Here is a 12,739-nt window from a genome sequence, read left to right as displayed (position 1 = left end):
AGGAAAACAAAAGAGATGATTCTGGCCACATCGGTGTGAGAATCAAAGTCTGCAACATTTTATTTTCTAAGCATCAACTGCTCCAACTGTTGAGTGAAAATTAATAATTCTAATGGAAAGAATTCCTGAGCCGGCATGACAGTACACCACCAGCCTGTAAACTGCAGGATTTGTAAAGCTTATCCATCTGCCACAGTATGTAAACACAAATGCAGGTGCTTTACTCCTCCCCTTTTGCCTACATACTGGGTTTTAGTACATTAGGGCTAAATCTCCTACCATGATCACTTGATATTACATGATACCTGAAAATCACAGCACATCCTGGCAGATGACTCTGTCTGGGAAAAATGGTCCACAGAAAATAATGTTCCCAGTTTCCAAACTCTGGTGTACACTGGGATATATTTGCATTAGACAGCTTGATTCTAAATTTGATGATTTCTTAGTATTGGTACCTTGAAATTTTTTCTTGAAAAGCAGACACTTTTTCTACAAATGCTCTGCTTCATTAAAAAAAAATAAAATCTAGAAGAAAGTATTGCTTCCATAGAGATAAACCAGAAACAACATACTCAATCAAGGAAACTGTCAATAATTGTAAGGAATAGGAGGGTTTCAAAAACCAGAAAGGCTCAAACAAAATACATCATGGAATGTCCACTTAACGTTTCGTTATTGTCCTGCATGTCTCTGACTGGCTTTCTCTAACGGCCCACTATTCTAGCTGTAGAGACTCATCTGTTCTTAGAGGACAAGGAAATCCAGATGGTGTTTGTTGGCATGGCTGGAGAGCAGAAACCTGAGAGGTCAGGCTGGCCCCGGCTCTGTGCAGTACAGGGCGTGCTGCCCATCCTGGTGAGGCCTTGACAGGTGCCAGACCGATGGGTAGATAATTTAATTGGGGTTTGGCAATGCAGCAGTTAAAAAAAAAAAGTCTAATGCATAGTAGGGGATGTCCAGAAGAAGCTGAAAATTGTACATCAGGAAGCTAAAGAGGACCATGAGAGATCAATGTTGTTTCAGGAAAAGAAATGGCTTTTACATTTGGCCTGGCCTACCTAAAACAGAACACAGAACCAAGAGCTTTGAGGGCTGCCCAGTGAAGTACACTATACAGTGAAGTTAGTGCAGCAAACCTGGATCCCTACAGATGCATCGAGTATCACTTGCCACTTCCCCTCTGACCTTCCACCCCCAGAGTCTGGGTGGGTAACTGGCATCATGTATGTGCACGAGCGACCGGTCTGCTCAGTTTGACTGGTCATCAGCCACTGCCTTCGGGGGTGAACATGGGACTGGGCTGTGGCTTCTGCCTTTCCCTAAAGCTGTCTGTCTCCTTTGCCTACTGAGTAGTCTCTTCTCCGAAACTTGTAGGAACTCAAGTGTCTGAGACTGCTGCTTCATTTCACTGGAGCTGGAGAGTAGCTTAGAGAATGACTGTACAGCCCTGACAGAACAACTGGGGAGACAGAAAGACTGCAAAAGTCCTATTTCATCAGTAAAACAGGCCAAAAGCATGTGTTGCAAGAGAAGAGAAGCTGCGCATAAACCTGGGACTACAGCTCACCACTTCCAGAACAGTAAATAGCCTTTTCTGTTTCTAGTTTTGCTTGCTCTGGCAGGCTCTTTTTTTCTCTCCCTCATTTTTTTTTTTTTCCTCCTACTGTACTTTCTTATTTTAGATTTCAAGAGTTACCTCACAAAAGGCACTCTCTCCAAAGACTACAATTGCTCAAACATTTATTGCATCAGTGGAGTAGAAATTGCTTAAATACCAGTACATACAGAAAACTGAACACAGCAACCTAGATAGTAGCAATCAAAATCAGCATACCACAGACCCACAAGGACCTACCATCAGCTGATAAATCAGTCCTGCTTTTTTCAGGCATTTCCTTGCAATAATTCAGAGATCTCCAACTAAAATACTGAGGAAAAACTCCATCTTGAGGTCAAATACAATGCTGGTGGGGAATGGATGTAATCCATGGAGTGCACACAGCATTCACCAGCTATGAATTTGGCCTGCTAAGTGGAAATTATCCACAGCAGCATTTGTTTCCTACAGGCTCCTTAGTTCTTTCATTTGTCTCTCTTTTCTCAGGAGAGACTCTAGTTTTTCTCAGCATTCCCTTCTTTTGCACAGGGAACTGAAAAACTTTGAAGTGTGCCTCCTAAAACACTGATAATCTACTTCAATTAAAATGAATAATGAATCTTTAATTTGCCACTTACCCTTAGGATCCAGTTGGGTAGCTAAGAGCTTATCTCAGCCTATATCCTAAGTTGAGCTCTTGCAGGGATCCACTTTGAATTAATGCTGCAGTAACATCACAGCTTTGGCTGGCTGCTGTAAGCATACATATCAATTCGTACACCTACTAAAACTCCAGCCAGGCATTCTAAATAAAATCTCCGTTCTAGAACCTGTTCAAAAACTTGGCAAGACAGCATTGGATCAACACGTTTTTTTTGTATGCTAATTCAAGGGTACGCTATTTTTGTACACTAATTATGACTACAAAATGAAAATTTTTGAAAACTGAATCATTGAAAGATTATTCTCAAGAAATTCTTTGACAGTTGTAGAGACATTGACACAGGTAATAAGGTAAAAATACCTCTGTGGTTGCTGTTAAACATGAATAATAAGTCTCAATTTTTCAAAATGAACTGGATATAAAGCCTGATACTTTTTTTTCAGAAGAACAGGAACATTTTTCCCTTAGTGGCTGCAAAAAGCTCATTCCATTTCTCATCTGTCTGTGGCATTCTCAATGCCATAATGCAAAAAGTATTTCCCTTTAAAAAACAAGCAAGTTTCATAACCCCTATTTATTTAATAAATTTGTAACATTATACAATATGCATCCTAGAAAGATAGTAAAAAACATAAAACCACTCATATGAGACTAGAAGTGCTAGAATTTAGTTCAGGAATAACCTTTCCTTATGTTTAAGTTATTGAATGATTAATGTCACTAACAGATTGCACAAAGAGTAAACGTTACATGTGTGAATTCTCTATTTCCTCCCTCTCCTTCAAAATAAATCAGTGCTTCATTTGCCTTTCAAAAAAATGCTAATAAATTAGTAGAAATGACAATACAATGGAATGAAGTCCTTATCTTAAGGAACCTAGAGGATGGACCCAGAATTCTGTTAGATCCTAGAGGTTTTTTATAAATGCTTCATGGTCTCTACTCAGTAATATTTCTCCCGGGACTCAGCCAATTTAGCAAAAATTAGAAATCATTTAACTGGCAGCAAAAGCACTAACCAAGGAAATAATTAGAGTTCAAATGGACTCTAAAGGCACCGTATAATTATCACAAATTTATTGAGATGAGCTGTTTCTTAGCTTCTTCCAGCACAGGTTGCACAGAGATCTCTTTATATTAAAATGAAACTGTTCTGAAACAAGAAAGCGGTTCCATTTCTTATAGTTAAGCAAACATTACTTGGACATTGTTCTCTATTAAACTGAGAAATATGTATGGAATAATTAGAATATTACTAGTTTCAAACCAGGTTTGTAAGTTTGCCCTGTCATAGCCTGCAAAACCTGGGAGAGGTTAACATATCTTTTAGCACTTGTTTCACTGTCACAGTCTTCAAATTAACTTTTTACAAAGATTTTAAGCAATCTATCTATTGAAACATGTTAAAAAGTAATGACAAACATTCTACAACAGTTCTATTTTCCTGTAGTGTGGCAAATGAGTTGGATGAAAGTGATGCTAGTGTATAGTGTCAGAAAGTGGAGTAATTTAGTTATCATAAGCAATGCCAGAGTCTTCACTGATCAAAAGATAAACATCCATGCAGTCAAAAAGGAACACAAGACAGGTCTCCATGCCTTAATATCTTGTATTAATTATTCCCATTTGCATGTGACTTTCATTCCTCAAAGACTACTGCACTATAAAATCTGTGTTCTGATAATCAGTTTCAGCATTTGTCTCTAAGCCCTATGTCTTGTCACCTTGAATTTTTTCCTATGCACATCTATGTTACTCTCTCAAGCATTTCACTTGAATTCTTTCTCATATCTTTCCACTCTTGTATAAAAGAATTGTTGCTGTTCTGTGAAATAAAATATCAAAAGCTGAATGGACTGATGAAAGACATCATTACCTATGAAGCTAGAAACAGCATCACAAAATGCAAAACAAGCAGAATTACCTTGTTCTCAGGAATAAAGTGGGAAATAGTGAAATGCATGAAGTGAGTGATGAAATCTACCAGACAGAAAGGACACAGTGTGAAAAACTGGACTGTAGCCTTGGAAAGGCAAACTTAGGATGTTGCACGTGTACTGGGAAAGAAAAAAAATTGTAACCCCAAACTTCTGACCTTGCGCCTTAGGATTACAGAACGATCAATCAGTGTTGTCCAGGACAACAAAGAAATACAACATGGACCCCAGGTTAAGCTCTCAGAAAGTACAATTACCTTGTAATTGTTGGTGCTGACCGCCCAGAAACACCAGACAAAAACATTGACAGGAAAGTTGACACTAAATCCATAAAGGAACTTAAGATGAGGAAGAAAGCAACAACTAACCACTAATTCAAACCATAGCAATTTTGGCAGATAGTATTCCACTTCCATACACTACAGTGATTCCTAAACCATCACTGGCTTGACCTCTTGATTCTCATCCGCAGTTTGACTCTTTGTGGGTTGTGTGTGAGCCACAACCCTGGAAGACAACATACTTCTTTCACACATCCCAGGCCCTCTGTGCTCTGGCACCTGCTCCAGTCCTCCTTTTTTGACCGTTTCTTGCAGAAAGATGTTTCTTCTGCAATTGACATTGCTGCTCCAAAGCATACACATGGAACCAGCCAAAAGTCTATTCTTACAACTGGCAGCAACAGCAAGTCTCAGTACTCATCACACCATAAGATTTACATTGATCTTTCTGTGTGATTTCTAATCTGACAATATTCATAGCACAATGTTACTCCTGAAAAGATTGCCATGATATATGGTAATATATGGGATGTATGATATGGTATTTTACATATTTTGACTGCTACAAATGGTTGATTTCTAACTGCTTTTTTGTGATTCTCAGCAGAATGAACATATTTTGTCAAGTTTGTTCATGCAAAAAACACATTCTCATCTTTGCAGAAAAGGAGCCATTTTATACACTTTTAAGGATTAGAAATTCTCTTACTTTAAAGAACTATATTATGATGCTTTCAAAATGTAGGCTACAGATATGGTTGTTTTTAATACCGTTCTATGCATATTTTTAGTTCATTTGTAAAACAAGCTGAAGTTCTAAGTTTTGTCACGTGAACTGAGCACAGAATTGAAATTTGAATGTATTCTGATTGTCATTTTTAAGCAGGTAATGATGGTAAGATACAATGTCCTGATGATATGTGCACAGAAATGCACATGTTGCATATTTTAAATGCTCACTAGATGGCAACATTGCTTCTCTTAAATACAGCTGCCAAGGTGTAGACAGCAGCCCCATAAATTTTGACTGTCACGTTTGTAGAAGGAATATTAAACCATGGCCTAGAAAAAAAAGTGAAAGAATGTTACACACGACTACAAAAACGTAGTTTCTGTTTCACTGCGGGGTGGGTGGTGGCTTTGTAAAGGGAACATAAACACACACGCTATTGTCACCTTAGGGTATGGGCTTTAATTAGCAAGCTCATTGCATTTTGAATGTGATTTGGAGTGTACCTTTAAATAGCATCTAATTGACCAATACATGTTCAGTAAGCTGTCTGTTAACACTTGATCTGGCACAGGGAACAAACCCTGGAGATAAATAGAAGGGTGTTAAAGAATAAGAAATGCTTATCACATTGGCAAAATGCTTTTGAAGTGCTCATCACATGGAGAAGTGGTTTCCATACCAAAGAACAGAGGACTTTTAAAGACATCAGTCTGATACTGATACATATTTATATATTGCATATCCAATACTAAGTGTTGTGGACATCCATGAAGAGTATAGACATGGAGGAATAAACTAAGTTCTTCTAAAATTAGTAAAAATATTTTTGCTGAAAGAAGAAGGGTGTGGGACTGGCTTTTGTACAGATCTTCAGCAGAGGACTTTAGAATGTTTACAGGTGAAGATCTCCCTTCAAGGAGAGAGAGTGAAATAACTCCTGCTTGTACGATATTGAAGCAATGGAAATTAAGTAACTTCACAGAATATAAAGATGAACCCAGCTAAATTATAACTAAATTACAAATGCACAGAATGTCATTTGTGGTCACTAAGAGGACTTTTCTTATACATACCTATCCTGAATCAGTCTTTAAAAAAATGTTAAGGTTTTCCTTTACTGTCATTTTTCAGGCTATGTGCCCAGGTCAGAAGAGCTGTGCCTTACAATATAAGACCGGTGATGCCTCCTCCAAACCACATTTGGCGTCTGTCCTAGAGAGTTATTGCCCACCCTAAGATATACAGAGCAGACAGGGCTTAGAAGGACTGGGGAAAGGGAAGATCAAACCGGAGCACACCAACCTTACTTTAATTTTGGTAGAAATGTAAGCTCTCCAATGGGGTACCTTCATACAGGCCTGATGGTGAAGAAATGTATATATATGTAAACAATACTTCCATCTGTAACTATAGAGGCTGGGCTATGTGACCTCCTGTACACCCTAGAGGTATCTTAAGGACTACCTACATATACACAGCTACAGGGCACCCTTCAGTTTGACTTGCAGTGACAGTGAACCCTAAACCAATCTGTTTTCTCCACAACAGTGTTTGCTTAAAAATTTTATCTTGTCCCTAAGAAATCATAGCTGATAATCTCAACTGCAGTTAAGGCAGGGAAGCGTTTCCATTAACTTTTACAGACCAAGATTGGAGCCACATATTTAGTGAGGAAAATGCAATGTTCAGCTCAGTGACAGATAATATTATGCACATATATTTAAACAAGGTAGTCTTTTAATTTCACCAAGTCTAAAAATAAGCCTTTGATGCCTCCCAGTTTAAAACCACACTTGGGAGCAAGCACTGCTATCAGGAACTGGAGCTTCCTTCTCACTTCAGAATTTCCCACCCACCAGCTGACCTCCGTGGTTTGCTGTGTCACGAGAAAGCCATTCTGCAAATCACCAAATTCTTGCTTTTGACATGACAAGCAGATTTCACCCTATGGTTTGAGCTCCCACGGCACAATGAGAAATTTCTGTCTTCCCAGATGTGTAGATGGCACAATGGTCATGGAAAAACAGGACCATGCTGCCCAGTCCCTGGCACATGTGTCCTCGGGACATGGGTGTTTCCCATGCTAACAGCATCACTGGTTGACAGAACACACCTGGATTATGCCACCCATGGACAGCAGGACAGGCAGTGACAGAGCCTGCCGAACCCATCTGCTCACTGCACCTCACCTATTTTGTGTTCTGCCCACCCAAATGTATATCGTGTCCAACAAGATGCCTTGTGTTAAGGACAAAAATACTTTCCTTTAAAGAAAAGAGATCTGGACTGGAAATGCAGTTGATGCCAAGTTGAGGTTCTGCCCCTGTAAGTGTATTTATGAGCTTTGGAGTGATTTCTTTATGCTTTGCTTTTTTTTTTTTTTTTGGTAACAGGAACTGGAATACTGACAAGGGCTGTGCCTAATGGGGCACTACCTAATTTTGTACAACTTTTCTCCATCATAAGCTCTGACAGTTACATGAGGAATTTGTGACTGTATCTGAAAATGCTCTTTGTTATACTTAACCCTCTCGTCCACAGGAGACATTGCCTATCCTGTTTCTCATAGTGATCAGATAATGTGCAGCTGTATCTTGGTCTATTCAACTCATTTGGAGAAATATAATAATCCTAAGTATGTGCAACAGAGCCCTATATAACTTTAATTGGTCAGCATGTCTTTCTCCCACACCTATTTGCTTGCGCAGTATATAGATACCAGTAAATATGCAATACAAGATAAGCTATATTTTGCTTGCTGTTCCATTCTAATACTGTGTGTCAAAACAGTTGCTGTGTAAAAAATTTTGCATTTCAAAACTGTTAAGCTGAACAATTTCCATTTCCACTACAAAGTCTTCTGTAGATGAATGTATGTTCATGAAAAAGAACACTTTCACATTCAAATTAAAACACAGAACTGTAACAGATCAAAGTAGCTCTAACCATTTAGATTACTTTTTGGTGGAACTAGAAAATTACCATGTGAAGAAAAGCATGTCAATGATGTGTAAATTATGTCATAGAGTTATCTTAGAAAATATTATTGTTATAACTGAATCAAACTGACAGGGAAAGGAAGACTTGTTACTTGGATTTTAAAGAGAACTTACTGTTGGATAGCAAGCCAAATGTAAATACTAAAGTAATATATACAATTGCAGCAAGTATTTTAGTCAGGTGCAGCAGGGACCATTGTTAGGACTTGTTTTACAAGCATTTAACATTTTCATAATAATCTGAAAGAGAAGGTTCATAGCATGCTAATTAAGAGACAGTTCTAAACTGAAACAAGTCACAAAGCATCAATGAAGACTGAGGCATAATGCGACAGGATTGAAAAGATTAGAAAAATAAGAAAATGAGATTCAAACTTGGAAATGTGCAGTCAACTATATCTTAATAAAAAAATGCCCTACACAGGAGAGAAGTGAGTTTGAAACAAGCAAAGCATTAACACCAAAGGAGTAAGTGAACTGGATTTTGGTTGACATGTAATGCAGAAGCTGCACAGACTACTTTCGTTCTGAGTGCCTGTGAAGAAGTCTGCTCCTTGGAGAGCTTACAGCAACTTCTAGGAAGTCAAGGATGAAAGGAATTCCCACACATTCATTCACGAGGAAAAAAATAAGATGGTTGCACTCAAGATCAGGCAAGTGGCAGGTGAGGTTGTGCTTAAATACATATATTTATTTGAAGAATATAAAGGCCAGAAGAAAGCTAAGACTGGAAATTTCTATCTGGTAGAAAATAATCAGTGCAGAAAAGAACTATCATGATCTGGCATACTTAGTGGTTCACTAGATCACTAGACATGTTGGTACAAAGAAACTTCTATCAGCCACAAGGATCAATGCAGTACAGCTTTTCTATCTCCTACATATTCTGTATGATTTCATCTAACAGTTAAAAGCAGCAGCTTCTATTTAACATGAGTTGAGTTTATTCCTAAATGTCACTGGAGTGAGATACAATTCTGCAGTGAAATTCAAGCACACCGTAATATGAAATCAGTACATCTCGGTGCTTAGAGTTTTCCTACTTTGACTGCAAGACTGCAGCTCTACAGATGGTCCAACAATACGCTTCAGCATCAAGAGGCATTTTCTATTTCTTTTTAAACATTGAAAATATCATTTGCCTGTGCACTAATCCAAATATTTTATCGTGTATCTCTTCCAGTTGTGTCAGCTGATTTGTTACACTACATTATCTCTCATCATCACCCTTACCCCTCTGCTGCAGGTGCCACAAATGACAGAGCACAGTACTTGTGTAAAATCATAGCAATTTAGGAGGCCTAGTTTTGATTTCAAAAGGAAGAGAGGTAAATCCCAGAGCCTCTGAATTTTGCTGCCAGCCCAGAGATAGGCCCTTTGCTATGCTGTGCTCCCTCTGCTCTGGGGTTTTTCCTGCTTTGTGTGGTTGGGAAGAGGAATATTGGCTGGATGACACAGAGGATGAAAAACTGGGAAATGTGAAGTGAATTTAGGGCTGGAGGGTTTACAGCTAGGAGAGAAAAAAAAAAACGGGTGAAAAATTAAGAATGATGCATTATTCCTAAGTGAACCAGCAAGAGATAAAACTTAAATGATTCTCTAAAGTCAAAAGGTCCCTTTGACTTCAGGGGGACTCTTTGGCCACTAAGGATATAGTCCCATGGCCATAATCTCTCTTTGCACTCATTTCCATAACTGAGCACAAACCCTAATTCATGGACTATCACAACTCCTGCATTTCTGGACCTCCTCTGCGTCTCTCTGGAAACATTTCCCTGCGGTACTGGCTCTGGTCTGCATGGAAACAGCTTTTAAGGACTGTTTAAATTGTCTCTCAGCTGGTTTGCAGTATGGTGATCCCCTGTTGCAGGACTGAGGTATGCACAAGCCACATGTGAGTAATATTCATGTGGCCACGAGAGCTGAGAGGGAAGCTGGAGCAAATGTTCCTCTCTAATCCTACACTGCAGGTGTATAGTTTTACTGGACAGTGGCCTAGGCCAAAGGTGGTAATAAAACATGTCCTAATAAACAGTGCCAGAAGTTTAACTTTCTCCTGCATAATTTGCAACTAAAGCATACCATGTGTTATAGAGCCTCCTGCAAATGAGCACCCATGGGCAGAAAACATGCTACCAATTTTAGCCACTACTTCATTTTTTCACCAGACAGTAACTACTATAGATACCATTACTGCGATCTATATAGAGTGAAGGCCACACCTCCAGGGTCCTCAGTCAGTTTGAGTACACACACAAATTTACAGATCTCAGGGTACATCCATGTACATGAGGGAGCAAAGTCAGGCCACAACTGCAGAGGATTTTTCACGATTTGAAATTTATTAATTTGCTAGGAGTGCTCTCGAAGACAACTTTTTCTCCTTCTTCTTTCTTTTTAATTAAATTCCACTGAGAATTACCTTTGATTACATTCTCAGCCACAACCAATCCAGCATATTTCACTTCTTGAGGTACCTAATTACGATGCCAATCTTTTTTCATATAATACCTTTGTAACAGAAGTAGTACTTCTAGTGGCTTTGCTGAAATACAGCTAGAAGCATTAGATGAACAGAAATCCTCCTTAGACAAAAATCACCATTAGTCATTGTGTTTATAACAGTCTCACCTCACAGAGAGGTCTCTGTCACTTGTCAAAGATGAAAGCAAGGGACAAGTTCTCCAAGGCCTTCAGGCAGAGAAGTGGGGATATCCACACAAATGCTTTCAGAGTTTGTGCACTTTATGAATTTAGTGAGCTTGCTCTGCATCGACATCCTTGCAGCCAAAGTATGACTGGTACTTTTTCACAATAAGTACCCTAGAATTAGCTGCTATGGGGATTCTGGGTGTTGACAAGAATACGGATGGATGGCTGAAAAGATCATTTAACCCTGCTAGTAATGAGCTCATTTGAAACAAGCCCCTTCCTAATTATCACTTGGTTATGATTGATTCATCACCTGCTTTGATGCTCCTATTTAATAAACAGAACATGAACTGCTGGGTTTAAGAACTGCGTAATTTGCAGATTTTGGTAAAAACAGAGCTGCCTTAATATTATGTCAATTAGTTCCAGACTGATTTTCTTTGCTTTACTTTCTGTATGTGTGTGCACACACGTGTGAACATGCAACTATTGCGTATCTGTGTATGGAATGCAGGTATGACATTTTAATAAAGACAGAACCGGAGCTTAGCTTATATATACACATTTCACTACAGGATAGGAATTTTCCTTACCTATTTCACTCATGGATATCCCTGGAGCTAATTGCCCGTTGTTGAAAGAGCTATAGGTAAACAAGTTTGGTACAGAGGCGAGGTCATAGATAGGTTCCTGCTTTATCTGTTTGATTCCAGTCATGTCTAACCCAGACTGGTCTGGGGAGGGCTGGGCAGAATCCACGTTATAATAACCCTCAGACTTCGGCAGATCGATGACGTGCCCGTTTGAGTAGGTGCTGCCAGTTTCGTTATTCAGATTGTTCAAGCCATTGCTGATGCTGCTGCTGTAAACCCTGGCGAGGGCTTCTGCCTCACCACTCTGCTGCTGCTGCTGTTCCTGCAGTCGCTGCTGGTGCTTCTGCACTTCAGCATACAAGCTATCCCTCTGCTTTTTGGACATTCTTCCAAATTTCACAGCTGAAAAGCAAAGCACAATGAGAACCATCGTCTTTAAATTTCTCTTGATTCTCCTCAACCCCACCCTCTTTTGGTATTTACTTCCAGGGTTAATTTTGCTGTGGAAACATCTTTTTCTGTGGAAACAGAGAAAGAACACAAAGCTTTACATCATATACATCTCATGAAAGAAAAAATATTGTGTACTTGAATTTACCAGGTGACAACGACTCCTATTTGACAGGAGGGCCTCAGTCAAGAAACTCACTTCCCACTCTGAATGTTAAAAAGACCATGCATCTGTTTATATCTCTGTGTTCACTGAACAACAACCCAGAGCTGTATGAAATGTACAGTCTTGTAAATTCACATCCATTTACTAACTTTCCACAAACCTTTACAAAGTACACTAACAAGATTAATATTCTGGGTGAAAACAAGCCCTAAAGCCTTATTATCACATACTTTCAATGGGGTGTTATCTTCCCACTTAAAAAAAATAATCTTACAGGTTAGAACCTAGAGGAAAAGAACAGATTTGAAGGTAAACAGCACAAATGAATGTCATCTTTCCACTAAGCAAAGTCTTAGGGATTTATGCAATCTCCATTTTAATAATCTCCCTGCACAAATCCATGCACTCCTCCTAATGAGAAAGGGAGAAAAATATAGGAGGGCAAACCATTTTCCCTGGAAAGAGGGTTCACTACACCAAGATTGACATTTTCAAAGGTGAGATGCTGATTGCTGCGGAACTAGGAGGAGTAAATTCACAGCCTGCATATACAGTAGATCAGAGCTGATTATCACTCTCCACCCCCATCTCTCTATAAATTCTGGTCTTCTATTGGGCTAGATCTTGGGATCTTAGAGCAGAGAGGCAGTTGTTGATTGTGCTC

The 12,739-nt window shown here is 39.1% G+C and overlaps 1 protein-coding gene across 2 annotated transcripts in view; it reads right to left on the bottom strand.

The window, feature by feature from the left end:
- Positions 1-12,739, bottom strand: part of RORB (RAR related orphan receptor B) — a 134,430-nt gene that overhangs the window by 22,189 nt on the left and 99,502 nt on the right. For both annotated transcript variants that reach the window (XM_039567318.1, XM_010393118.4), the window contains exon 4: positions 11,460-11,861. In XM_039567318.1, the coding sequence (XP_039423252.1) occupies positions 11,460-11,861 (402 nt within the window). The remainder of the gene's footprint in view (positions 1-11,459; positions 11,862-12,739) is intronic.

This window comes from Corvus cornix, chromosome Z (genome assembly GCF_000738735.6).
Source record: "Corvus cornix cornix isolate S_Up_H32 chromosome Z, ASM73873v5, whole genome shotgun sequence".
In the NCBI taxonomy this organism is placed as follows: domain Eukaryota; kingdom Metazoa; phylum Chordata; class Aves; order Passeriformes; family Corvidae; genus Corvus; species Corvus cornix.
This window is presented reverse-complemented; position numbering and strand designations above follow the sequence as displayed.